A 27,069-nucleotide genomic window follows, 5' to 3' on the forward strand; every position below is an offset into this window, starting at 1 on the left:
AACTCCTCATAGAGATTAAACCAGATCAGCATCATATATGGCCAGTCTAATCTTAAGGCCTTTGAGATGTTAAATTGCAAAGATTATGAGTTTTCGTTGAAGGGCGTGTCCGTGGTGACCGACAAAGTCTGATGTTTCGCCATGTAAGGTGAATCACTTTTTTGAGGGCCGAAACATACTCGAAAACTCATGAAACTTTGTAGATGCGTCAGAAGTCGTGAAAATTTACGTCTGATGTGGGTTTCAGAATTAAGTGTGGCAAAATGGCTCGATGGCGCCACCTAAAAAATTTCAACGAAGTGCCCCTGACACGACGTTTCACGTACAGGTATGAAGTTTGGTACACACATCTAACAGCCCAATACCTACAAAAAAGTCTCTTGGAGTGAAATCTGAAAACCAACAGGAAGTGAGATATTTTGAATTTTCTTTGCCAAAATTTGTGCAGTTTTTGCCATTTCCACATGTTGTACTTTAACGAACTCCTCCTAGAGCTTTAATCAGATCAACATCATATTTGGTCAGTCTAATCTAAAGACCTTTGAGACGTTAAATTGCGAAGATCTAGAGTTTTCGCTGAAGGGCGTGTCCGTGGCGGCCTGGCAAAGTTCGATGTTTCGCCATGAAACAGGAAGTTGTTGTAACTCGGGCATACAATGTCTGATCTGCCCCAAACTTCACATGTTTTATTAGAGTCCTGGCCTGAAGACATCTATATGACAATATTCAGTTACAGTCATAGCGCCACCTGGGGGCAACAGGAAATTACATGTTTTACACTGTGATTAACTCCTCATAGAGATTAAACCAGAAGAACATCATATGTTGTCAGTCTAATCTTAAGGCCTTGGAGATGTTAAACATCAAAGATCTAGAGTTTTCGGTGAAGGGCGTGTCTGTGGTGACCTGACAAATTCTGATGTTTCGCCATGAAAGAGGAAGCTGTTGTAACTCAAGCATACAATGTCCGATCTGCTCCAAACTTCACATGTGTGATAAGAGTCCTGGCCTAAATACATCTATATGACAATATTCAGTTAGCCATAGTGCCACCTGCTGGCAACAGGAAGTGGCATGCTTTACACTGTAATTGACCACCAGATTCACGTTTCATTATGCCACGAAGTACCAAACATGCTAGAAACACGTTAAATTATGCAACACTTGGCTGAGTGCTAATGTTTGCAAATAACGCCACGAATGAAACAGGAAGTTGTTGTAACTCAGGCATACAATGTCCGATCTGTTTCAAACTTCACATGTTCGATGATAGTTCTTGCCTGAAGACATCAACATGGCAATAGTGACGGTCAAAGCGCCACCTGTTGGCCACAGGAAGTGTGGCATTTCGAAATGACTTTGGCATAATTCTCCTGTATTCACTCGCTTACATGCATGTCGTCCACTGTTCACTGTTTTCCTGAGGCCAACGGGTGGCGGTTAGCCCGGGTGCGAGGGCCCTTTCATCGCTGCTTGCAGCTTTAATTTTGTTTTGTTTTTTTGGCGCACAGAAAGTATTCTCATCGCTACTTAACATTAAGGGCTGAACCACTGTAGTCACATGCACAGTTTTAATTAAGTATTTAGTAGCTTTTTGGGCATTGAAAGTGTTAATTGTCTTGCTGGCAATGCAGGCTTCACCGAGCCATCGGATTTCATCAAAAATACCTTAAAGGGTTAGTTCACCCAAAAATGAAAATTCTGTAATTTATTACTTACCCTCATGTCGTTCCACACAGGTTGTACAGGTGTCCCTGAGATTCCGGGGCTGGATTGGTCTTTGTTTGTACGGAGTTTGTTTTGTGTCTTTTTTATTCAAACACTGTGTTTGAGAGCAAAAAAAATTGTTTGCAAACAAAAAGTCTTCTTAAAGCTGTTTAATTACAAAAAATAAAGTAATTAATAGCAAAACTTTGCAGTGTGAGGAAATTTCTGTATTTCTTTGTGCAGTTTTCATCACGCACACACACACACACACACACACACACACACACACACACACACACACACACACACACACACACACACACACACACACACACACACACACAAAACAACCGGGGTTGTGGCAGCCATCTGGCATCACAGAGTGTGTTAGATATAACACAGGGACACTTAATGATGCCCTAACGAAATATACATTTTGATCATGAATAAAATTAAAAATTTTATGGAACTTAACTTTGCATAATACAGTTGCATGAGCCATTTTCGGAGCGCTCAGTGTTTCTCAGCCATGTTCAAGGGAGTGCTAAATTTGACCATGGCTGATGAAAAACACTATAATGGCCTAACAAAATACAAAGTTTGATTTTATTTCTCTGTACTTTTATGAAATCTCTATACAGACTCTATACAGGTGACAGTAAACAGCTGCTTTATTGCACTTTCTGCCCATTTGGCACAGGCTTTCTTGGCCATGTCCCTTTGATCCTAATAGGCTACATTACATCCTTTATTCTTTATTATATCCTTTACCACAAATTGCATGAAAAACACCGAAACAAAATATTGTTGTAATCGCCTTTTTATTAGCTTAATGTTTCATCTGTGTACAAACATTTCTATCTGTTAGACATGTACAATGACAGAATGCGGTGCTACTGGATTTTCTTCACAGAAGGGTGGGAGTTATGGTACGTAATATGAATGACAGATCAGTAGCAAATCATCTGTCTGTCTGGGAGTTGCAGTCATTTGACCCACAATAGAGGCAAAGCCGGATAGCACTTACAGCCCTTTATAAAGAAATATCAAGTAAACATGGGAATCCATCAATATTTTCCCAAATGTGCACACGTTTGGACTAAAAGCCCTAATGGACGTTACTTATTGTGATCACAAATAAAATGGAGCAGATGCAAAATGTCTCGTTATTTAATTTGAAATAGCAGTTAGTTACTGCGGTCAAGCCAGCCACAGTTTGAAAATACACAGTCAAGCCTGCCTATTATATGATCATGATAATTTTGAGGAACAGCAGAGAAAGAGAATGCGATTTCAGAGCACTTATCTTTGAGTTGCCCAGAAATTATGTGAGATGATATAAAAAGATTTCATGTTTTTTTCTTTAAAGGACACATTTCAAGTCATTGTTTTATTTATATGTATTTACAGCATAATTATTTGCAAAAAGCACATAAAATAACTTTCTAAATACCTCATATATACCATACATATGCATTACTGACTCACTTATTCTTGCATGTAAAGCAAATGTAACCTCTCTAACCAAGTTCTACTCGCCCCGCTCTGCGTGGGCCTTGAACCTGGGTCTCTGGTGTGACGCTCTAACAATGAGGCTAAAGGCTGCAATCCCTAGCATCAGTCGCTAGAGCATCTCTTGAGATCAGAGAAGTGAGATTTACTTGCACAGCAACTACTAGCTGGCCTCCGTTAAACATAGCCTACCTCATATGAATACATTATATGAATACTTTATACACCTATAAAAACCTCATTTCCATCAAGTAGAAAAAACGAATGGTCAGTTTTTATAGGGGACGTCCCATACAGTATGAAAACCTCATATGAATCCATTTTACTGCAGCGTTTTGGAGATATATGTTATTATTCTACTTTATACACCTATAAAAAACTTATTTTCTAATGATGGTCAGTTTTTATAGGGGACATCCCATGCAAACCTCATATGAAACTATTTTACTGCAGCAGTTTGGAGATATATCATATTAATCGACTTCAGATGCATATATATACCACATTAATTGACTTCAGAGGCATAAAAAGACCTCATTTCAAATAAGCAGAAAAAACTAATGGTCACTTTTTTAGGGACGTCCCATAGAGTATATGGACACCTCATATGAATCCGTTTTACTGCAGGACTTTGGAGATATATCATATTAATCGACTTCAGATGCATATAAATACCACATTTCAAATAAGTAGAAATGGTCAGTGTTTATAAGGGACATCCCATACAGTATGCACACCTCATAAATCCATTTTACTGCAGCATTTTGGAGATATGTCACATTAATTGACTTTAGATGCCTATTAAGAACTCACTTCAAATGAGTAGAATAAAATAATGGTCAGTTTTTATAGGGGACGTCCCATACAGTATGCACATCTCATATGAATCCACTGCAGTGTTTTGGAGATTAGAGGGATAGTTCACCCAAAAATGAAAATTTGATGTTTATCTGCTTACCCCCAGTGCATCCAAGATGTAGGTGACATTTTTTCTTCAGTCGATCACAAATGATGATTTTTAACTGCAACCGCTGCCCTCTGTCATTCAAATAATTGCAGTAGATGGGAACTTCTACTATAAGAGTGAATAAACCTTGCTTAGACAAATCCAAATGAAACCCTGCGGCTCGTGACGACACATTAATGTCCTAAGACACGAAACGATCGGTTTGTGAGAGAAACCGAAAAGTATTTATATCATTTTTTACCTCTAATACACCACTATGTCCAACTCCGTTCATGACTCCTTTAGTGATGTCTGATCGCGCTCTGTCAACGGCAGTGATGTCTGACACTCATTGAAGTATATGGGCGAGACATCACTGCCGTTGACAGAGCGCGATCAGACATCACTAAAGGAGTCATGAGCCGCAGGGTTTAATTTGGATTTGTCTAAGCAAGGTTTATTCACTCTTATAGATGAAGTTCCCATCTACTGCAATTATTTGAATGACAGAGGGCAGCGGTTGCAGTTAAAAATCATAATTTGTGATCGACTGAAGAAAAAATGTCACCTATATCTTGGATGCACTGGGGGTAAGCAGATAAACATCAAATTTTCATTTTTGGGTGAACTATCCCTTTAATCGACTTCAGAGGCCTATAAAGTCCTCATTTCAAATAGGTAGGAAAAAGTAATGGACAGTTCTCATAGGACACACCTCATATGAAACTGAGCCCTTTTACTGCAGCATTGTGGAAATATGTCATATTTTACTACTTCAGAGGCCTATAAACACCTCATTTCTAATTAGAAAAAAAACTATGCCAGTTTTATAGGGGGCATCCCATAGAGTATGCACACCTCATATGAAAACATTTTACTGCAGCGTTTTGGAAATGTGTTATATTTTACTACTACAGAGGCCTATAAAGAACTTATTTCTAATAAACAGAAAAAAATAAATGCCTGTTCTTATAGGGGGACATCCATACTTTCTATTCACACCTCATTAAACCATTTCACTGCAGCGCAGGGCTGTCACTAGTGGGGTGAAAGGTGGTGACAATTATAGGGACCCCCACTGCCCAGGGCGCCCACCAAATCCAGTAGTCATGCTATATATCCCCCTACTCTAATTAATCATTATAGTATAGCCTATAGCCTAATTTATATTCCTGAGTGTGAAATGAAAATCACAAAAACAATCAACAAAAACAAGCAATTTAATTAAAGATGTTTCCGCAGCCCGCTTTACTTTAGCGGGAATAGGACACCTAATAAGAGCTGCTGCCCATGCCCTCCTGCCGGTACTGTCATCCCATTACTGGTGTGCACCGCGCGAACGTTTACACGCTTTTGTGGTATTCGTTTTTTGGTTTGTATAACATACAGAAAAATGTATATGTGTGTGTCACAAGAATTACAGACCTTCCGGCTGTTGATATGTTTAAGATAACAATACTGTCAAGAGAACGAGATGCTCTTGATGGATACATTTATTAGCTTTTTTTTTAACAAAATAGTAGCACATTATCTTGATCAGAAATGAAGACAATGAGAAATTTACATTTGACTGCATTCTTTTTCATTTCTGAATATGTATCTCATCTGATAGACATCAGACTACTTGGAATGACATTTTATATGCCTATTATATTGCTGGTATAGCCTACTTTAAAAAGTTTATTTTATTTTATTTATTAAATCTTCGTCTTTTGTTGTTATTTTATTAGTTTGTCTTGCATAATTGCTTGATGACACGTTAATAATAAGTTATTAATTGCTTAATACTATTGCTTTGATATCATATTTATATACAACTTTGTATATAAATGTATATAAAATAAGTAAAAGCAATAACCTTTATTTGCATTTATTTATTTGTCTGTTTTGTTATTTTGTAAGAAATCATGTTTCGATACATTGCTTCGACTTCCGGTAATCAATTCCGTTGTGATATCTTTTTTTTTTTTTTTTTGCAGAACTTTATTGAACAAAAAGAATTTAACAACCACAAATGGCCTGGTACAAAGTAGAACATTTCTTAGACAAGCATCCGACAAAGAACAAATTATTATATATATATATATATATATATATATATATATATATATATATATATATATATATATATATATATATATATATATATATATAAATACACACTAAGGGTCCTCTGCAAGATCGAGATCCTCTATCAAATTATAGAGGATTACAGCATTCTTTTTCTTCATTAATTTCAAAATTACACAATTCCTTATGAAATATGAAAAAGTTTGGTTGTGTTTTCAAAAATCTGTTTTTATGCAAGAAAATTTTTCCAAGAATAATAAATGTTTTAATTGCCAAGTCTTATGTTTCTTCTTCCATAAACATACCAAATATAACATTTTCTTTTGTTAATCCGCTGTGATATCTATTCTTTTCCATTTGCTTGTAGTTAGCTACTTAGTAGCCCACGCCCACGCTATGGTATACTCATGAATATTCATGTAAGCGCCACCCACTGCAACCAAATATTTCAGGAACCGAATAGGCTGTATCCTAACACTACTCTCAAGTAAGGGAATATCCCACTTTAATAACGGAATATTTTTTTATGATTGTGTTCTCTGATTTTTTAAAAATCGATTAAACAACTTTAGACATATTTGTTTAACATGATTTTAAGTATCCAGAATTTTCCTCGTGTCTCCACCTCCCTTTTGAAAGGTTTCAGCACAATTATCCCCGTTAACCGGCTCACATGAGTTAATCCAGCATTCACGGCTTACTACACCCAAGACCTGCGGTCACGCGAGGATAGATTTATACATTTGTTTTCCTTTATGAGTGGCACATATCGAACAATCCACGTGTTTTAATTAATGTAAACATATTTAAGAAAATGCTTTGGTCTTTGGACCCGTCTTTCAAATGGGATCTTTGGAGTTCCTTATTTACAGTGCAGCGCGCGTGAGCCATTTCACCTGCTCGCGACGCGGTTCAGCCCGATAAATATTATCAATAGATATGAAAGGTGTAGGGAGGTATTATTTCATGTAAATTCGTGGGAATAAGCAGCAGACGGTGCTGAAGTCGTCGACATGGACGCGGCATCGAAAGGTGAGTGATATACCACAAACACCTGCATTGAAACACTTAGGGTAATACTTTACAATAAGGTTCATTAGTTAACATTAGTTAACTACATTAGTTAACGAAATAATAATGAACTGCACTTCTTATACAGCATTTATTAATCTTTGTTAATGTTAATTTCAACATTTACAAATACATTATTAAAATCTTGTTAATATTACTAGTTAATGCACTGTGAACTAACATGAACAAACAATGAACAACTGCATTTTCTTTAACGAAGATTAGTAAATATAGTATCAAATGTATTGCTCATGGTTAGTTCATGTTAGTAAATACATTAATATTTAACTAATGAACCTTATTGTAAAGTGTTACCGGCATTATGCAGAGGCTAACTGACATTTGTCATTATTCCGTTAAATTAATAAACGAGTTATTGACCAATTACATTTTTTTCCCAAGATTTTAAGATAAAAAAAGAGCCTATAGGCTATGCTTTTTTAGGTGCAGTAACCATTTCGTAAAATAAAACATTTTTAATTAGCCTACATGTAGCCTACAGTTCCTGCAACACATAGATAGATAGATAGATAGATAGATAGATAGATAGATAGATAGATAGATAGATAGATGCTTTAATGATCACTTTATTGCAAATGTAATGTAATGTGTTCTTAATGGGCACTGAGTTCGTGGAGAGTCAAATTCTAGCTGTTCTTTACTCTTGAACTAGGTCACTTCTGCCCAATCCCTTATAAGACTTCTTAAGTGTACTTCAATATCTGTTAGCCACATCTGGCCTCTTTCTTTACTTTAAACAGTTTTATAAGGTTCTGTTGAATAGGATATGTCAAATCTAACACTCATATGAGTAGCTCAGTATGCAAGATGCAGGTCAAACGCAACTTATATGCAATTTATTGATTTTTGAAGAGACTATTTTTAATGCATATGTTTATAAAACATTAGATACAGATAATTTGTCACAAGCATAGATTTAATAGGAAAACCCTTTATTTCAGATGGGGCCGGCTTGGCCGGGTCTGACCCCAGCAAGACAGACACACTCAACTCAACAGGTTCTGCAGGGCAAAGGAGAGCTGGAGGAGCCAAGAAGCACACACAAGCTAACAAATCAGCCCTGCGTGCTCCGAGAGCTCTGTGCTGCCTCACTCTCAGCAATCCTATACGCATGGCAGCACTGGCCCTAGTGGAGTGGAAATATCCTTTTACCCAATGTGTGTGTGCAGACCTTGTGCAGTCTTTTGTATGTTTTCAAGATGATTGTTTCCTTGACCTTAGACCTTTAAGCCCTTTGATATATTCATTTTACTGGCCATCTTTGCTAACTGTGTTGCCCTTGGTGTGTCCAAACCATTTCCTGAAGATGATTCCAATGCCACCAATCACAATCTGGTGAGTCTACTTATGCTGACATTACCATGATCTGCCCGATTCCACCACCCAAAATAAATCAAACTAAGTAAACTTAAGTCATCTTAAGTCATCTACATATAATTAATAAGCAAGAGTCTGCTAGTATATACAGTATATATATATTGTATATTAGTGCTGTCAATTAATTAAAAAAAATAATTACAATCTTCACATAAACATACAGAAACTGAATAAAGTTATCAAACACTTAACAGGCTTCACTGCATAAATTATAAATTAAATATAGATTAATCCTTATTAAAGCTACAAAAATTATTCCGTCAAGAGCAGTAAGTTCTTTTGTTCTTTGATTAAAATTGATGGCAGACAGCAGCAGATTTATTGGTCTGCTGTCACTTTAAGACCTGCCGCACATGACGCGGATCTGACACGCAACCACTTTTTTCTCTTTACTTTCATTTAAGACTTTATTTAACTTACTTGACAAAATGGGCATTTTGCCATAATATGTGTGTTTTTGTCCCTGAAAGGTGCAATATGTAATATTTTTGCAGTAAAATATCCAAAAAACACTAGGTTATATAGTGTTATATATTTTGTTCACTTGAGTACCTACAATATCCCAAATGTTTCCAACTATTTGTAAATCGTGAGAAAATTGCTATTTTAACCAAGGCTCCTGGACGTGTGAGGAGTCGCCTGTCAATTGCATTATACCCATGTAATCCCGTGTAATGTTTTATTTTGTAGAAACCATGGAAACACCAAATACGCTTTAATATATTACACATTTTAATAGACAAGGGAAAAACTGTTTTGATATATTTATAGACAGAATACTAATTGTTGTTGTATACTGTAGCTCAACATGTTTAGTCTAATTGTTTAAATCTAATTTTCTTGATTTTTTTTGCGAGTACCATGCTTTACCATGCCTCAGAGAAATACACTATTTTGTCAAGTAGCTAACAGAGCATAATCAGATGCAGCTTTATTTTTAGTAACAGTAATACAGAATTTTATCCATCATACAATACGTTTTAAAATTAATGGCATTTGTCAACACAAACCATCCAGTATTTAATATGATATTCTAAAATCTTACTGCAGTGTGTCTCAAACAAGTGTCTCACAGCAGCTGCAGAGCGAACGCTCAGAGTAATGTTATAACATCATTTTCAACAAACTCAAATGTATCTAATATGATAAACAGAGCTGCGTTACCTCAAACTCATGACCGGAATTGCGGAAGTAGCTCTGGCGACTGCGGCATAATAAAAGTTCTGCTGCTCACAACGTGTGTTGCGCAATCGCTCCAGCGGCCTCGTTCAGCTCCCACAACACTCGGTCCTGCTCTGCTTCATACTACAGTAAGATTAATAATCGCATACATGAACATGATCTGTTCCCGAGTCCTATCCCTATTCTTTTGCACCGTCCGTTGAAGTGAAGACCACATATCCCAAAATTCCGCTCTCAAACTTGGCTTCATCAAGCTACGCCTTTGTTTTGAATAGGCCTCTAATGACCTATAGTGGACAGAATTATTACATACTGCACCTTTAAAGCATGATAGAGAACTCAATGCAGTGCTGGTGCGCATTCTGAAGCAACTTTCTGCGCAAATGTGTGTGTCACAGGAGATTCACAGACAGCGCGCCAGGACGGCACAGAGTTCTCTTTTGTGTCTTGTCATGCTTGAATGGTTTAAAAGCATTTGTACAAATAAGAGCATGATCATATAATGTAACGCTAGCCAAAAGATGACAAATAGTATATCTGGATAATATATCAAAGGTAATGCGTTAATTTTGACAGCCCTAATATATATATAGCTATAATGTTTTAATGCTTAAAATCAATTGTAGCATTTAAAACAAGAGATTTCAGCTTATAGACTTTATATAGCCCTGCCACTTTTCAGTGCTGTGCTTGATGTCTTTTGTCTTCTGGTTTGTATTTCCACAGTATTTATGAATTACCTGCTCGTTTTAAAATCTTCCCCATCTACTGACATTTGTTAAGACATCTGCTTTAAACATTACAATGCTCATGATAACTTTCATTAACTCTACAACAAGTCAATCCACTTCACCAGCTTAATATTCTTTGACAGCGATGCCATAGAAATATACAGAGCTACCGCAAAAATGGAAGCTCAAAGACAATATTATAAAGATGGTGGAACGCTTGTTTCTCTGGCGCATAAGGTCTATACGGTTAATATCTATTTTTCTATATTTAGATCTATATGGTCTATATATAGATAAGTCTTCTCTTATTCTCTTAATGGGAATGACATGGAAAACACAGTTTTATAAATACTGTATGTAATATATTGTGCGTATGTAGATTCTGCCATTTGTGTATATGCTAACTTTTATACCAAAGCGTAAACTGTGATAGTGGATGGACATTTTGTCAAACACTTAGATTCTACTACTGCAACTTCATGCTGGTTAGCCCCATTATGAAATCTTATTGGTATCACATTTTGCTCTACATAACTACACGTTGGCCAGCGGTTTTGCGTTAAGTTAGACTTTTTTTGGATTGTACCAGGTTAGGCCACAGTGTTATAATGGGTAGTAAAGGCTTGTGCATTCGGCCCCTGGCTGAACAACTTGCCCTTCATAGTTTTTTTAATGATCTGAATGTTAAACTGAATATATTTACAAAATTTACAAAGTTCTTTAGAGCTCCTAGTGTTCGGTGCAGCACTATAATTGCATTAGGCTTGAAGTTTGACTGACAGCTCTGAATACCAAACAGGATAAGAGTATTGACCATCTGTTCTCTATCTATGGCAGCTTGCTCACTACCCTTACAGAAGACACGTGATACACTCTCTGACTAATATTAACAACTCCAACAAACCATTTTTTAAAAAATAGATTCACCTCCATGCTTTTCAGTTTTTTTTGTCTGTTTTTTCCCCCCTTTTTCTTATACAACACCATGCTTATATGGATACATTGTATGGATATAAGTTAATATGCTTGTACTATAACCCCTATATAGAACTCTTACAGTTTGCTCCTACTGTCATGTTACAGGTTAGCTAAGCCTTTGTACTTATGTCTGTTGAGTCAGTATAATGAATTCAGCATACGGATGACTAGCTTGTATTAATGTGTGGGATACACAGAGCACCTTCAGCATTTAGCTTCAGCTTCTTACTGAGTGGGTCAAGAGGGTAGAAAGCTAATGAGCTCAGCAATGTGTGTTATAGGGGAAAGCAGGTGAAAGGGATAGTGTATTGTGTGTGTGTGTTCTTAAATATATGGTTTATGAGGACACACATTGGTATTACAACATAAACTTTCCTGAACATTCCAGCACAAAACTTCCTGTGTCCCCATAAACCAAATGGCCTAAAAATATTCTAAACAGTGTTTTTTTGAAATTCAAAAAATACAAAGCAGGTTTAGGGGTAGGGTAAGTGTAGGGGGATAGATACAGTTTATACTGTATAAAAACCATTATCCCTATGGAGAGTCCCTGTAAACCACATATACAAGTTTGTGTGTGCGTGTGTGTGTGTGTGTGTGTGTGTGTGTGTGTGTGTGTGTGTGTGAGAGAGAGAGAGAGAGAGAGAGAGAGAGAGAGAGAGAGAGAGAGAGAGAAAGAGAAAAAGAGCAAGAGACCAAATTACTTCTCAAGCATAAGCTTTTATATTGAAAATTTGTATAGTGCCATTCAAATTTCACTTGGACATATAAGCATATATCTAAATATATTTGCTATAGACCATCCATCCATCCATCCATCCATCCATCCATCCATCCATCCATCCATCCATCCATCCATCCATCCATCCATCCATCCATCCATCCATCCACCCATCCATCCATCCATGCATCCATCCATCCATCCATCCATCCATCATCTATCTCAAAAAGGTTCTAGGTTCTATATATTTTTATTTAATCAAAAATATACTAAAAACAAAAATACTGTGAAATATTTGTACAATTTATACGTATTTAAATTTAAAATGTATTTTATTCCTGTGATGTCTCATGATCCTTTGAATAATCTTTGAAAAAAGCTTATTTGCTGCTCAATTTTTAATTGTTATTGGTGCTCAGTCATGGTTCTTATGGTTCTTCTTATTAGTGAAGTTAATAAACGTAATTTCGGGAGGAGTACGCCCATCTTAATTAATACCAGCATCTTACCTCTTCCTGTTGTTAGCTCTTTCGGCATCCCTCCTCCTCCCCTTCTCCTCCTTTTTGTACAATTTTGCCTATAGGGGAGCAATCAGAGCTCGAGTAGAATATCCTCTCCGAGCCCCTCTAAAGCAGACAGCAAGCCAAATCTGTTTGCCACTTACGATAAGATTATATCGGTACACAAACTCGTAAATTAAGGCTGAAAACAGTTTTCACTGTTAATATTTTGTGAAATGAACAGAATGAACAGTATTTATTTAACAGATATTTTGTGACATTATAAATGTCTTTACTGTCACTTCTAATCAATTTAATGCATCATTGCTGAATACCATTTTTTAAATCTTTCTTACAAACTTTTGAATGTTGAGTGTGTGTAGATATTCTATGCCTTCTACTTACTTCTTTAATTCTTCCTAGGAACAAGTGGAGTATGTGTTTCTGGTTATTTTCACCATTGAAACATTCACAAAGATTCTCGCATACGGTCTGGTCATGCATCCCAGCGCCTATATCCGCAGCGGGTGGAACTTGCTGGATTTTGTCATTGTCATTGTAGGGTATGTGTGTGGTTTTCAAGTTAAAATATGCTTTCTTTCTTTCTTTCTTTCTTTCTTTCTTTCTTTCTTTCTTTCTTTCTTTCTTTCTTTCTTTCTTTCTTTCTTTCTTTCTTTCTTTCTTTCTTTCTTTCTTTCTTTCTTTCTTTCTTTCTTTCTTTCTAATTGACAGTATAGTCAACAGCAGAAGAGGTTACCAGGTTTATGTGTTCTATTTGCAGTCTTTTCAGTGTGATAGCTGAAATGGGAGAGCACAAACCAGGAGAGGCCCACCACGCAGCAGGCAAACCAGGTGGTCTGGATGTCAAAGCCCTGAGAGCTTTCAGAGTATTGCGACCCCTGCGTCTGGTTTCCGGTGTGCCGAGTAAGTGTGTGCTTTCTGACTTTACATTTGTACACAGAGTTCTGACTTAGTCTAATTCCGATGTGTGTGTATATAATATCCAACGTATATGATGTGTACAGGTCTGCAGATTGTGTTGAACTCCATCATGAAGGCCATGGTGCCTCTGCTCCACATCGGTCTGCTGGTCATGTTTGTCATCATCATTTATGCCATCATTGGGCTGGAGCTCTTCATAGGCAGAATGCACAAGACCTGCTACTATGTAGGGACAGGTGAGAAACGCAAGCACGTAAGCAATGCTTCTATCACTTGTTTTTGCTTTCTTTGCTTGTTTTGGATCTAGAGATTCGGTACTATTTAAGAAGGTGTGTAATAGCGCCCCTATCGTATAAAGCCTGGTGCACACTGTACGATTTCTCAGATTTGGCCATCTGAGAGAAATTTTGTGAATCCTAAAGGGATTGAGACGAAGTCTGCATCCAAAATTGCATACTTTCCTACTATATAGTAGGTGAAAACAAAAGTAGAATGTCCGAATTCACAGTACTCATAAAAGATTATGCGAAAAGTACTGGGATGGCCTACTTCTTCTTGCGAAATTTCTGAAGTATGCATACAATGGACACTTTACTATCCCATGAGGCCATAGGAGAGAACTTGTGAATGGCAGTGAAGCAACGCATTACATTCATACTACACACATTCATACTATATAGAACATACTTTTTTAGCGGCTGTGAAGTAATTACTTTTTCAGAATAAGTACCTACTCAAGAGAGTATACGATTTCGGATGCAGCCACAGTCCTGCTGTGTGGCTTCTCCTGCGACAAGCATCAAATCAAGAACCAATAGAAGCACAGAAACTGATGACGCAATTAGTGAGACAAAAAAAAAAAGCTATTATCAAAATTAATATTAGAGATTGTTTTTGTTTGCTAGCTACCATTTCTATCCCGCATGTAAATGCAGCTCACAGTCACCAAACGTGTCACGGATTGATGATGTAAAACTCCAGACGTTAAAAGTTTTTAATGTCTTGACTGCCATACAGTCTGAAATTAATGACAGTAATGACAACAGTGTGACATTATGGCTTACATTGAGGATCATGTTTGTGCACTCTGACAAGCAACAATCATAAAAGAATATGATAAATTGTACAGTGTGCCTGGCTTAACAGTGAAAACATGGATTGCCGGTAAACTCTGTCAATGTGGGGGAAGTGTTGTGTCATAAATGATATGTCAATGGTGGGAAAATAGTTAAATTGTTTGATTATAAATAATTTTAAACCTTATGAAACTGTGTTTATTTTCATCTGAAAAGAGCTAATGGTGGACGATGATCCAACACCGTGTGCTTTTGCCGGTAACGGTCGCTTCTGTGTGGGGAATAACACAGTGTGTCGGGGAGGATGGGAGGGACCCAATGGAGGCATCACCAACTTTGACAATATCTTCTTCGCCATGCTCACTGTGTTCCAGTGTATTACTATGGAGGGCTGGACTGATGTGCTCTACTGGGTAAGATTCACTCTTGATTTTTTTTTAAATCTTTTTATTTAGATTAAGTTACTAATGTTACACGAACAGCATACTTTATTGGAATGTCAATGAAAATACAATATTATTTGAGCTATTTGAGTTTGAGGGATGTTAATTTATACAATATAAAAATCAGCTCAAAAATACAAAAATCTGTAAATGTAACTCAAAGTCCTCACTCAGTTTTTTAATTACAAACTGTTTATAGCCACAAGACTTAAATACATGCATGTTAATAGTCAAATGTCTATGCCACTAAAAACACTTGACAGTGTTTATGAGCAAATTTATAACCTCTCATTTTTTCTTTATCGTTTGCAATGTTTCACTCAGATGAATGATTCCATTGGGTTTGAGCTGCCTTGGATTTATTTTGTGTCTCTGGTCATTTTTGGGTCTTTCTTTGTCCTCAATCTTGTGTTGGGTGTATTGAGCGGGTGAGTGACTCAAGCCTTGATCCCTCATTTTTTTTTTTTTTTTTTACAATAGTCTAGTAAAGTAGTAGTATGGTAAAAAGTTTTTAATTAAGAATAATGGTTAAATGCCCCCAGCATTTGAAATTATATGGGCAGATGCATATTGTAAGGATATGGAGATCTTGTGATAACATTTGTTGGGCACCTTGTGAAGGTTTTACATTGTAATGCATGTGTCCCTTGCACATCACAGTGAGTTCTCTAAAGAGAGAGAGAAGGCTGTGTGTCGTGGTGAGCTGCAGAAGGCCCAGGAGAAACAACAGATGGAGGAGGACATGATCGGCTACATGGACTGGCTCATTGAAGCAGAGGACATGGATGAAGATGGAAATAAACGTAATATAAGCTTCATTTAGCATTCCGTTCACATTATGATCACACTGTTAAAATATACAGTGAGCAGTGCAGGGCATAAATTATTATAAATAAAATACACAATTTTGTCCAGTTAAGATGACAGAATGTCACATGATTGATGATAAAATTCTCACCCTTGTACACTTGTACAAAAGAAGTACACTTTTGCATACTTATAACAAGAGTAGTCTACTTATAAATGGAAAATATATATGTTTTAAAAGAAGTGTGAACTGAATTGAATGTTTTCAGACACTTATTTGCATGCTAATTACAATTAAATGAAAATGATTTATAGTTTATATTTATATTCAGTGTAACGTCAATGAAGAACATTTTTATTTTTATTTTTTTTGTGGTGTAAATGGCAGGTGCTGTGGTGGCCAAGAAAAAGATGATGAAGAAATATGGCTGGTACAAACACAGTGAAGATGGAGGTACTGAATTTTCACTTAGATTTTTGTGTATTTGTCACGTTATTGGTGGCTACAGTGATCGCACAGCAATGGGGAACTCAAAAACAAAGTCTTTAACTGGAATCAAACTCATTAAACAGAATAACCACTACAACATAAATGATACTGAACAAGAACCTGAACAAACTAAAGGCTTATATACACAAGGGAAAACGGAACAGGTGTGGAACTAAATTAACAACCACGGAGACTAACACAGATGAGCAGCCAGACAGGGAAACCACAACTAAGGGTCTGTTTAAACAACACCATTTTCAGCTAAAAACAGAAAACTTTTTATGCATTTTGGCCGTTCATTTACACAACAACAGAGTTTTGATGGCCTGAAAATGCAAACTTTTGAAAACGGGTTTCAAAGTGCACGTTTTTGAAAGTTATAACATTGTCATCTCTGTGTAGAATGCAAAAACGCAAATCTGTGAAAATAGTGACGACATGCACATGCATATTACATGTTTAGTCTATCCACCTTAGTTTTCTGTGAATCTGCGAGACTTCCAATTTATTACCCGCTATAGGGAAATAATGAGAAGAATATCAAAGTGCAGTAAAAATAAATATAAGGTGTAAAAATAAGGTGCATAGACATGCACTCGAGTGGCGTGAGTGCTCAGTAAATGAATGCGTATGCGCAGGCACGTAGTCTTTCTTTACAAAGTATCATCGCCAATTACTTGTGTGGCATGCGTTATACAGTGTTTAATTTTTTCACAGATTTGTGTAAACGGATAGTTTTGATAACATTGTCATGTAAATGTACCTTAAAACACAAACAGACTGAACATATACATGATTTCCGTCTGCCGGATGCTAGTTATTATACTTAATAAAGTCTTAAATATGGATATATTCTTTTTACAAAAACCCATTGCTTCACTTCAGAAGGGTTTTATTAACCCCTGAAGCCGTATGGATTATATTTATATATATATATAGATGGATGCATTTTTTGGGGGGGCTTCAACCCAATCGCTGGGTTTGTCCATTTTCAACCCAACTTGGGTTGTTTTTAACCCAGCATTTTTTTGGAGTGTACCATTATAAAGCTTGGTAGAGCCAGGATATTTTTAAATATATCTCTGATTGTGTTCATCATAAAGATGAACTAGAGACACCTAGGGTGGCTTGAGGCTGAGTAATTCATAATTTTCATTTTTGGGTGAACTGTCCCTTTAAGTTCAGACCGACAGACATCATTCTTTTATACAGAATCAGATTCAGACTCTGAGTTTGAAGCATTCCTAGATGATGACAGTGGCTGCTGTTCATCTATAATGTAAGTACAACATTAATATTTCTGTTTCATATACAGCTCTGGAAAAAATTAAGAGACCACTTAACATTGATTTCTGAACTTGGAGTGGTCTCTTGATTTTTTCCAGAGCTGTATATTATAAATTATTAAACACCAAAGATTTTATTAACCCAAACTCTCTCATTTTCCTTAGGGCACGGCTGATGGCTATAAGTTTCTGGTAAGTGTTTATTTGTTGAGTAATGTTTACCAGAACACCAACATTTATCTTTGCTTTTCTGAGGAATCATTTTAAAGTTTCAAATCTGACCTCAGTTATATTTGCTACTGACTCTTCTCTTTCCCAGTGAGCAGCTGTACCACTTGAATCTGGTCTTTAGAAAAAACTGCCGTGTGGCCGTCAAATCCACCAATTTCTACTGGCTGGTGCTACTGCTGGTGTTCCTCAACACTGCCGCCAGTGCCTCTGAACACTACGGCCAGCCCAAGTGGCTCACTGATATACAGGGTTTGTGTGACTGAAGTGTTGCCAAAGTTTGCCTTTAATGTGATAAATTGACCCTGTCTTAAATATGGTCTCTTTAATGTCCCAGAACGAGCAAATAAGATCCTTCTGGCTCTGTTTACGCTGGAGATGCTGATGAAGATCTACAGCTTTGGCTTTCAGATCTACTTCATGGCACTCTTTAATCGTTTTGATTGTTTCGTTGTGTGTGGTGGGATTCTGGAGACGGTGCTGGTGGAGATGGACATAATCCCACCCATCGGAATCTCTGTGCTGCGCTGCGTCCGTCTGCTCCGTATCTTCAAAGTCACAAGGTGATTTAGCTCATAAGTGTTTCCAGCTCTTTGAGATTTTTTTTTTAGATCTCCAGCTCCAGCTAGAGACTTTTTAAGCAAAGTCCCTTTCAAGGAAAGTCTGTTCACTTGGCAGCCCTCTTCTATTATATAAAAGGCGTTTCTCCCATTTTTAAGTAATAGGAGTGCACCATCTTTGTATAACTATAGTCTTTGATGCTGATTTTCAAGATTCTTTAAACTTGCTGAATTTGCTGCCATCTTTCTATAGACACTGGGCTGCCCTTTCAGACTTGGTGGGCTCTTTGCTGAATTCAATGAAGGCCATTTGCTCCCTGCTGCTGCTGCTCTTCCTCTTCCTCATCATCTTCGCTCTCCTGGGCATGCAGCTCTTTGGTGGAAAGTTCAACTTTGATGAAACTCAAATGAAAAGAAGCACCTTCGACACTTTTCCATCTGCCCTGCTCACCTGTTTCCAGGTTACTAAGCTAAAAGCATTTGTGTTTTGTTTTTGTTTTTTTGCAATATTCTTGACAGTGTGTGCAAATGTTGTATTATGCAGCCTGTGAGGTCAAATACATACACTAATCATACACTAAACTCCTAAAATCTGTGCAAAACAAAGGTATCCCTTTCTGAAACAGAAGTACACTTTAGCATACTTTTAAAAAGAGTACTAATTACAGAAATAATATACTTTACATGAAACACTAAGGGCCCTATCATACAACCAGAGCAATGCGATGCCATGCGCGGAGCAAGTGTTTTTTGCTAGTTTCAGCCCGACACAGTTATCATTTTCATGTTCTGCGCCACATTGTTTAAATAGCAAATGCAATCACACCCATCTGTTCGCCCATGGGTGTGCTGGTCTGAAAACGAGGTGTGTTCAAGCGCATTGTTGACGTGCTGCTAATTTTATTCAACTGAAAACGACTGTGGCATTGACTTTAGACCAAGTTTTTGTTGGTCAATGTACCTTTTTTTGTTATTTAAAAGGCGTGATAGAAATATGCGCCTATAGGTGGGTTCACAATGCACGTACAATCTGCTTGTTACACACACAGGGATGTGCAGCAGCACACAAACATGCCAAATATTAAAAATAAAAGGATTACAATGTAAAAGATTATTATTGTGTACATGAAGATAAAAATGCCTTCATGTCATAATGAATAGTCATGTATCAGAATTAAGTATTTGGAGTAATGACGAATAAAATTGGCTAATTATTTGACCAATCATGGCAATACACACATACATTTAAACTGACTTGTCAGGTTGAGGGTGTTTATATTCCATCATGTATATAGCAATCCTCCATGGTGCAAGTCCACCTGGCTTTTAAAGGCAATGGGAGATGAGACTCTGATTGGTTTATTGTACGTTACCCCAAAACACACCCATGACTCATTAAGAGACTAGGTACAACCCTTTTGGACCATGCACCTGGCCAACCATTTTTTCTGTCGTTAAACTAGCAAAAGTGGATTCGGACCCTAAGTGCACCTGCGCCATGCACTTCAGACCATACGCATAGATCGTTAAAATAGGGCCCTTAAGTGTGAAATGAATGTAATTTTTTGGGCACTTAATTGCAATTAAATTGTATTACAGTTTAAATTTATATTAAACATAATTGGCTGGAGTACTTTTTTGACCCATTCAAGTAGGATTTGATAGTTCAACCCAAAACGAAATTTCTGTTATCTGCAAGTACGTTTTTTTTTTTTAAATGTACTTTTAAGGTTTGAAGAACACTTTAAGTGCACATTCAGTACAATTAAAGTTGGCATGAAACAGAAGTTGCTATAGTCTTTTCTTCCATATTGAGTCGACTTCTCAAACTTCTCAAAAAAATGTTGGGTGGGACTTGATTTTGTCCATTTGGAATTGATTGGATCGTTGTAGTTTGCTATTGCTGAAAAGAAGATATTTTGAAGAATATGTGTAACCAAACAGGCCTAGGGGCCCATTGACTTCCATAGTATGGGGGAAAAAAAATACTATGAAAGTCAATGAGGCCCATCAATAGTTTGTTAAATACCGACATTCCTCAAAATATCTTCTTTTGTGTTCAACAGAAGAAAGAAATTCATAGAGGAACAACTTGAGGGTAAATGATGACAGAATTTTCATTTTGGGTGAACTATCCCTTTAACTGTTTACTTTACAAAGTAAAGTACTCTTTCTTATACAGATCCTAACAGGAGAGGACTGGAATTCTGTCATGTATGATGGCATCATGGCATATGGTGGACCAGTGTTTCCCAATATGATTGTCTGTATTTACTTTGTCATTCTTTTCGTCTGTGGTAACTGTATCTTTTCAATATGAGATATATATCAAAGTACATTCTATTTGACAAGCTCCATATTTAAATATCCATTAACCTGTCCATATTGTATCTGGAGTCTTGTTTCTGGTCCTTGACTTGCTTTGTCAACCAGACATCTTGCTGAATGTCTTCTTGGCTATCGCTGTGGACAACTTAGCCGGAGATGGTGGCAAAAAGAAAAAAGAGTAGGCAACATCCACATTTTGTTATAGTTGTGTGTTCATACAGGCATAGAGCTCAATTCAGTTGTTCTGTTTTAAAGAGAGAAAAAAGAAGAGGAAGAGGAATGGGAAGATGATGAAGAAAGAGAGGAAGACGAAGCTGGTGTAAGAACCCTGCTCTCTAAAGGCTTTTGAGACATATATCTAGTATGATTTAGTATTTCAGAGAATAACTGAAAATCAGCATGCAATAATTTGGGGTGGAATTTAATTTTATCCATCATTATTTGATTGGGTTGTGAAAAACAGGCTATTTGGTTGATATTAATGGGGTCTTTTTCAGTGGAAAACGTTAAAGTTATCATATTTTGATGAATAAAAAAATATGATTTTATATAACGTGCAGTGATTTTGCATTATATGATCAAAGCATTTATTAAGCAAGTTTCTATGATTATTCTTGTCATCTTTTTCTTACATTTTTTTCTTTGTTCAGAATGAAATGGACGATTGGGAAGAGCATGAAGAGTTGAGAGCAATTGAAGGACTTGAGGGTAAATTCTGTCATGTCTAAATCTTTATATTCAGACTGATTATGAATGTATCTAAATTCATTTCATGAAAATTTTTTTTTTTAAATCTTAATTTTCTCAAAAGGTATAGGCACTCCCATGAAAGTAGAAAGTTTTCAACCCAAGGAGAAAATTGTACCTATTCCTGATGGAAGTTCCTTTTTCATACTTGGAAAGAAAAACTGGTATGTTAAAAAAAAAAGATGGTTGCTAATAATTATAATTTTTCTTATCTCTGATCTGAAATTGACCTTGCCAATGTTCACATAGTCTCAGAGTTGCCTGCCACAACCTTATTCATCATCACTACTTCACCAACATCATCCTCGTCTTCATCATACTGAGTAGTTTTTCATTGGCAGCTGAAGACCCAATCAAAACTCATTCTGTCAGGAACGTTGTAAGTTCATGCATCTGTAGAATAGAGGACAAGACCCAGAACGCTTGAGGGCCAGTTTGTGTGCAGATCATTTGCTGTTTCCTTTGTTCACATTCCCAAAGTCAGCCAAATTATTAATATACAATTTTAAAATTCTGAAATAGTCAGGCACACTAACTGACTCTGCAAATTAGCATTTGATAGTCTTAGAATAGTGATAGATCTCATGTCTCTGCTGGATGGCATTTCTCAAGAGCACTGTGGTACCCATGATTCCCAAACACCATCCCTTGTGCCCTATAGAGATTACTAAAATGGTTAAATCCCATGAAGACTTTCATATTTCACCCACAGTCAATTATGTATTACATAAATAATAAAGAAATTTTTATTTATGTGACATTATTTTTGTAAAATTAATTTTTCACATATATTACTTATTAATCAGTTATGAGTTCATCTATAAAGCAGCTCTAGAGAAAACGGTGATAACATCGCCCAGCTCATTTCAATTCTCATTCAATAGTGTCAGTGCAGTCAAGCTAATAATATTGCCGAATACTAAGTGTCCCCAACTACGCAAGGCAGTATATATGAGTATATATATATATATATATATATATATATATATATATATATATATATATATATATATATATATATATATATATATATATATATACAAGTATATACAACAATATTGACCATGGTACCAAAGACAATGACTGAACTCTTGATTGCTGTCTTCATGTCCTGTGTTAGATGCTGGGCTATGCTGATTATGTCTTTACCACCGTCTTCACTATTGAGATCATGTTGAAGGTAAACTTTTGATCATCCTATGCACAGCTAAATTCTCTCTCCAAACCGATTTTTATCTTTTCTAGTAGTGGGATACATCTTTTGCCAGTGCTGGGTAGATTACTTACAAATTGTAGTGTCACAGATTGGAAATTCTTAAAACAATGATTTAAAGTAAAATTTTAAAGTAAAATTTCTTTTGACATTACAAAATTCACTTTTTTATGTGTTCTTAAGTGTTAAGAAACAGTCATGGCCTTTTATTTAATTAATATTATATTTTTTGCTTGTTTGAAAAGATTGAAAATCATCATATGTTACATTGCACATTGTATTCTGACTACTTTTTGATTACTTTTGACCTAACTAATTTATCATATTAATTTGAATAGGACAATTTTATTGATACCATATTGATATAAAAATATAAAGAGAAAGAGAAAATATATTCCACAATATGAAGGGCATTAAATTTTTCCAGTTTCCCAAACTGTGGTTTGTGAGTTCATGAAAAGCTAATAATTAACTAAATCATAAAAATGTCAAATGAAAATAAATAAAAACAAATCAACACATACTTAAAAGATTCAATATTTTAGTTGTTTACCTACATGTTGTGTCCATTAATCGACCTAAAAAAAAAAAAAAAAAAAAAAAAAAAAAAAACATGAATATGTGAATGTGTTGTTAAATTATTGAGCTAATTATTAAATATATTAGGTCAAAAGAGGTTCACCTGAAAGTTTTGGAATAACTACATGAAATGACATGAATCTTTGCATTTTAATGTGTTTGAAAGACAAAGCCTTCAAAAGACAGTAATAAATGGTTAAGTGATAATTCAAATAATAATAATTATAATGTGTTAATGTAATGTGTTCATCAGTTGATTAGATATGCAATATTGAGAAAACACTCATTAAAAGTGAAATGATTTCTGTAAGTTTAGTGGTCAAGTGTTTTTGCCTCTCAGTTTTACATGTTATTATATTCACTTGACTAGTGAATGCAATTCCACAAATCGAGTTAAGTTTAAACATTCTGGTTAACCTTCATTTTGAGTGTGTACATTAATGACAGGGTGTGCCTGTGTGTTTTGTTTAGATGACTGTGTATGGAGCTTTCCTTCATCAAGGTTCCTTCTGCAGAAACGCCTTTAACCTTCTGGACCTTCTGGTCGTCAGCGTGTCACTCACCTCTTTCTTCTTGCAGTAAGTTTTACATCCATCACTCAGTTCATTCATTCATTCATTCATTCATTCATTCATTCATTCATTCATTCATTCATTCATTCATTCATTCATTTGTTGTCATTTCTGCACTTAGTTCTAGTGCCATTTCTGTGGTAAAGATTCTTAGAGTATTGCGAGTGCTCAGGCCTCTTCGAGCCATCAACAGGGCAAAGGGTCTCAAGGTACAGTCTCACAATGCATTTATCAAGGTTAACATCCAAATTATCCAGCAGACTGTGTTGAAACAGCATCCAATACCATTAGTTCTGCAAAATATATAAAAAAATAAAATTAATATTGAAATATATTTTAGTGCAGTTTAATTAAAAACATTTATAAAGTGAGTTCTGTGAATCGAGCTGCTCTGAGATGCAGAAACACATGAGCTGCAAACATGAACAAAGTGTCGTGTTGTCCGCTTGTCTTCAGAGCGTGATTCAGTGTGTGTTCGTGGCCATCCGCACTATTGGCAACATCCTCATCGTCACCACTCTCCTCCAGTTCATGTTCGCTTGTATTGGTGTGCAGCTTTTCAAGGTACTTAAAATCTAATTAAAATGTAATGTTAAAATGTATTACCTTCTTAATGCATGTTCCTGATTTATCAGTCCTTAAGAAAAGAGTTTTAATCAGTCAGTCTTTCTTTAAAATGTAATAACTTGGTCCACTCCTGACTTTTCCTTTTAAGTTGACATCACCTAGGCTGTGCAGGCTATTAGTTAATGTTAATCAATAGTTAAATCAGTATTTTCATGCTGGATAACATTAATGTACCTCTTGCAGGGCCGGTTCTACAGATGCACTGATGAGGCGAAACATACACCTGAAGAGTGCAAGTATGTTGTTTGGCCATAAAGTCGTTCAATATGCACTTACAATGACTCAATTGGTTGTTTTCTGAGACTTGTGTGTGTGACTTTTTTCAGGGGCACTTTTGTGGTGTTCAAAGATGGTGATATGAACCATCCAATGGTGAGGGAAAGAGTTTGGGAGAACAGCGACTTTAACTTTGACAATGTGCTGATGGGCATGCTTGCACTATTCACCGTCTCTACGTTTGAGGGCTGGCCACAGTGAGTGAGGGAATCATTCAACAAAACAGCAATTATTTTGAATCCTCCAAACTTTAATTGTCTTTTTTTTATTTTGTATTTCACAGGCTCTTGTACAAAGCCATTGATGCTAATGCAGAGAACAGAGGACCCATCTATAACTACCGTGTAGAGATTTCCATCTTCTTCATCATCTACATCATCATCATCGCCTTCTTCATGATGAACATCTTTGTGGGTTTTGTCATCATCACCTTCCGTGAACAAGGAGAGGCTGAGTTTAAAAACTGCGAACTAAACAAAAATCAGGTTAGTCTGAATTCAAGACCATTTCATTGGATAATAAATAGGTGATGCTAGGTTATATTTCGTTTGATTTTTTTTTTTTTTTTTTTGGTCTCATGGTATGTCTCTTTTTCTCACAGCGACAATGTGTGTATTACGCATTGAAAGCTCAGCCAATAAAGATTTACATACCCAAAAACCCCTCTCAACTCAAGTTTTGGAAGATCGTCAATTCCTCTCAGTTTGAATACATCATGTTTGTGCTCATTCTGCTCAACACGCTCACACTGGCTGTACAGGTACAAACACACACATGTTTACTTAGCTATCTAAATGGTGGTATTCCATAGACTTTCATTTTTTTTTACATACAGCCTGGACTGTAAATACATGCGTAACTGTATTGAATATCCACTTGAAGTGTACTTTCAATCTTAACTATATATATATATATATATATATATATATATATATATATATATATATATATATATATATATATATATATATATATATATATATATATATATATATATACACTTTACAAGCAAAAAATATAATATTAATGAAATAAAAGGCCATGACTGTTTCTTAACACTTAAGAACACATAAAAAAGTGAATTTTGTAATGTCAAAAGAAATTTTACTTTAAAGTTTTTCTTTAAATCATTGTTTTAATATTCTTTTTGTCGTCCTTAAAAGAAGTATACTTGTGATGTGTTGACTAACATACTAAAGCACACGTATCTGTAATGTGTTAATCAATATTACATTTAAAGTTGATATATTTTTATTGTACTAAATTGCAACTTCATTATTTTACATGTATAATTACAAATTATTTTTAAATACATGACATACAAGGTTCAATAGAATGACTATATATTTTAGTTTATTGTAAATTCTTGTCAGCACAGTGCATCCGGAAAGTATTCATAGCGCTTCACTTTTTCCACGTTTTGTTATGTTACAGCCTTATTCCAAAAGGGATTAAATTCATTATTTTGCTCAAAATTCTACAAACAATACCCCATAATGACAACATGAAAGAAGTTTGTTTGAAATCTTTGCAAATGTATTAAAAATAAAAACAACAACAACAAAATCACATGTACATAAGTATTCACAGCCTTTGCCCAATACTTTGTTGAAGCACCTTTGGCACCAATTACAGGTGCCCATCACCTGGCCAATACCATCCCTACAGTGAAGCAGACATGACATTTGCTATTCAGGCCAAAGAGTTCAATCTTTGTTTCATCAGACCAGAGAATTTTGTTTCTCATGGTCTGAGAGTCCTGCAGGTGGGCTGTCATGTGCCTTTTACTGAGGAGTGGTTTCTGTCTGGCCACTCTACCATCGGGTTCTTGGTCACCTCCATGACTAAGGCCCTTCTCCCCCGATCGCTCTGGGCGACCCGCTCTAGGAAGACTGCTGGTGGTTCCATACTTCTTCCATATAAGATGTGCCACTGTGCTCATTGGGACCTTCAGTGCTGCAGAATTTTTTCTGTATCCTTCCCCAGATCTGTGCCTCCCACATGCACTGTGGGACCTTATATAGACAGGTGTGTGTCATGGCAAAGGCTGTGAATATTTATGTACATATAATTTTTTTG

The 27,069-nt window shown here is 36.1% G+C and overlaps 1 protein-coding gene across 1 annotated transcript in view; it reads left to right on the forward strand.

The window, feature by feature from the left end:
- The first annotated feature begins 7,248 nt into the window (after nucleotides 1–7,248).
- The window catches only part of cacna1fa (calcium channel, voltage-dependent, L type, alpha 1F subunit a), a 39,968-nt gene continuing 20,147 nt past the window's right edge, over nucleotides 7,249–27,069 (forward strand). Inside the window, exons 1-29 of the mRNA XM_067393983.1 lie at nucleotides 7,249–7,267; nucleotides 8,269–8,486; nucleotides 8,558–8,662; nucleotides 13,240–13,379; nucleotides 13,598–13,740; nucleotides 13,842–13,994; nucleotides 15,051–15,247; nucleotides 15,602–15,705; nucleotides 15,938–16,080; nucleotides 16,473–16,538; nucleotides 17,787–17,853; nucleotides 18,026–18,052; nucleotides 18,180–18,340; nucleotides 18,426–18,651; nucleotides 18,902–19,109; nucleotides 20,831–20,951; nucleotides 21,082–21,154; nucleotides 21,232–21,295; nucleotides 21,627–21,684; nucleotides 21,788–21,887; nucleotides 21,973–22,102; nucleotides 22,844–22,903; nucleotides 23,987–24,093; nucleotides 24,209–24,296; nucleotides 24,544–24,651; nucleotides 24,898–24,950; nucleotides 25,041–25,187; nucleotides 25,274–25,475; nucleotides 25,592–25,750. Of these exons, the coding sequence (XP_067250084.1) occupies nucleotides 7,249–7,267; nucleotides 8,269–8,486; nucleotides 8,558–8,662; nucleotides 13,240–13,379; nucleotides 13,598–13,740; nucleotides 13,842–13,994; nucleotides 15,051–15,247; nucleotides 15,602–15,705; nucleotides 15,938–16,080; nucleotides 16,473–16,538; nucleotides 17,787–17,853; nucleotides 18,026–18,052; nucleotides 18,180–18,340; nucleotides 18,426–18,651; nucleotides 18,902–19,109; nucleotides 20,831–20,951; nucleotides 21,082–21,154; nucleotides 21,232–21,295; nucleotides 21,627–21,684; nucleotides 21,788–21,887; nucleotides 21,973–22,102; nucleotides 22,844–22,903; nucleotides 23,987–24,093; nucleotides 24,209–24,296; nucleotides 24,544–24,651; nucleotides 24,898–24,950; nucleotides 25,041–25,187; nucleotides 25,274–25,475; nucleotides 25,592–25,750 (3,447 nt within the window). The remainder of the gene's footprint in view (nucleotides 7,268–8,268; nucleotides 8,487–8,557; nucleotides 8,663–13,239; nucleotides 13,380–13,597; nucleotides 13,741–13,841; nucleotides 13,995–15,050; nucleotides 15,248–15,601; nucleotides 15,706–15,937; nucleotides 16,081–16,472; nucleotides 16,539–17,786; nucleotides 17,854–18,025; nucleotides 18,053–18,179; nucleotides 18,341–18,425; nucleotides 18,652–18,901; nucleotides 19,110–20,830; nucleotides 20,952–21,081; nucleotides 21,155–21,231; nucleotides 21,296–21,626; nucleotides 21,685–21,787; nucleotides 21,888–21,972; nucleotides 22,103–22,843; nucleotides 22,904–23,986; nucleotides 24,094–24,208; nucleotides 24,297–24,543; nucleotides 24,652–24,897; nucleotides 24,951–25,040; nucleotides 25,188–25,273; nucleotides 25,476–25,591; nucleotides 25,751–27,069) is intronic.

Source organism: Chanodichthys erythropterus, chromosome 9, assembly GCF_024489055.1.
Source record: "Chanodichthys erythropterus isolate Z2021 chromosome 9, ASM2448905v1, whole genome shotgun sequence".
Taxonomy (NCBI): Eukaryota; Metazoa; Chordata; class Actinopteri; order Cypriniformes; family Xenocyprididae; genus Chanodichthys; species Chanodichthys erythropterus.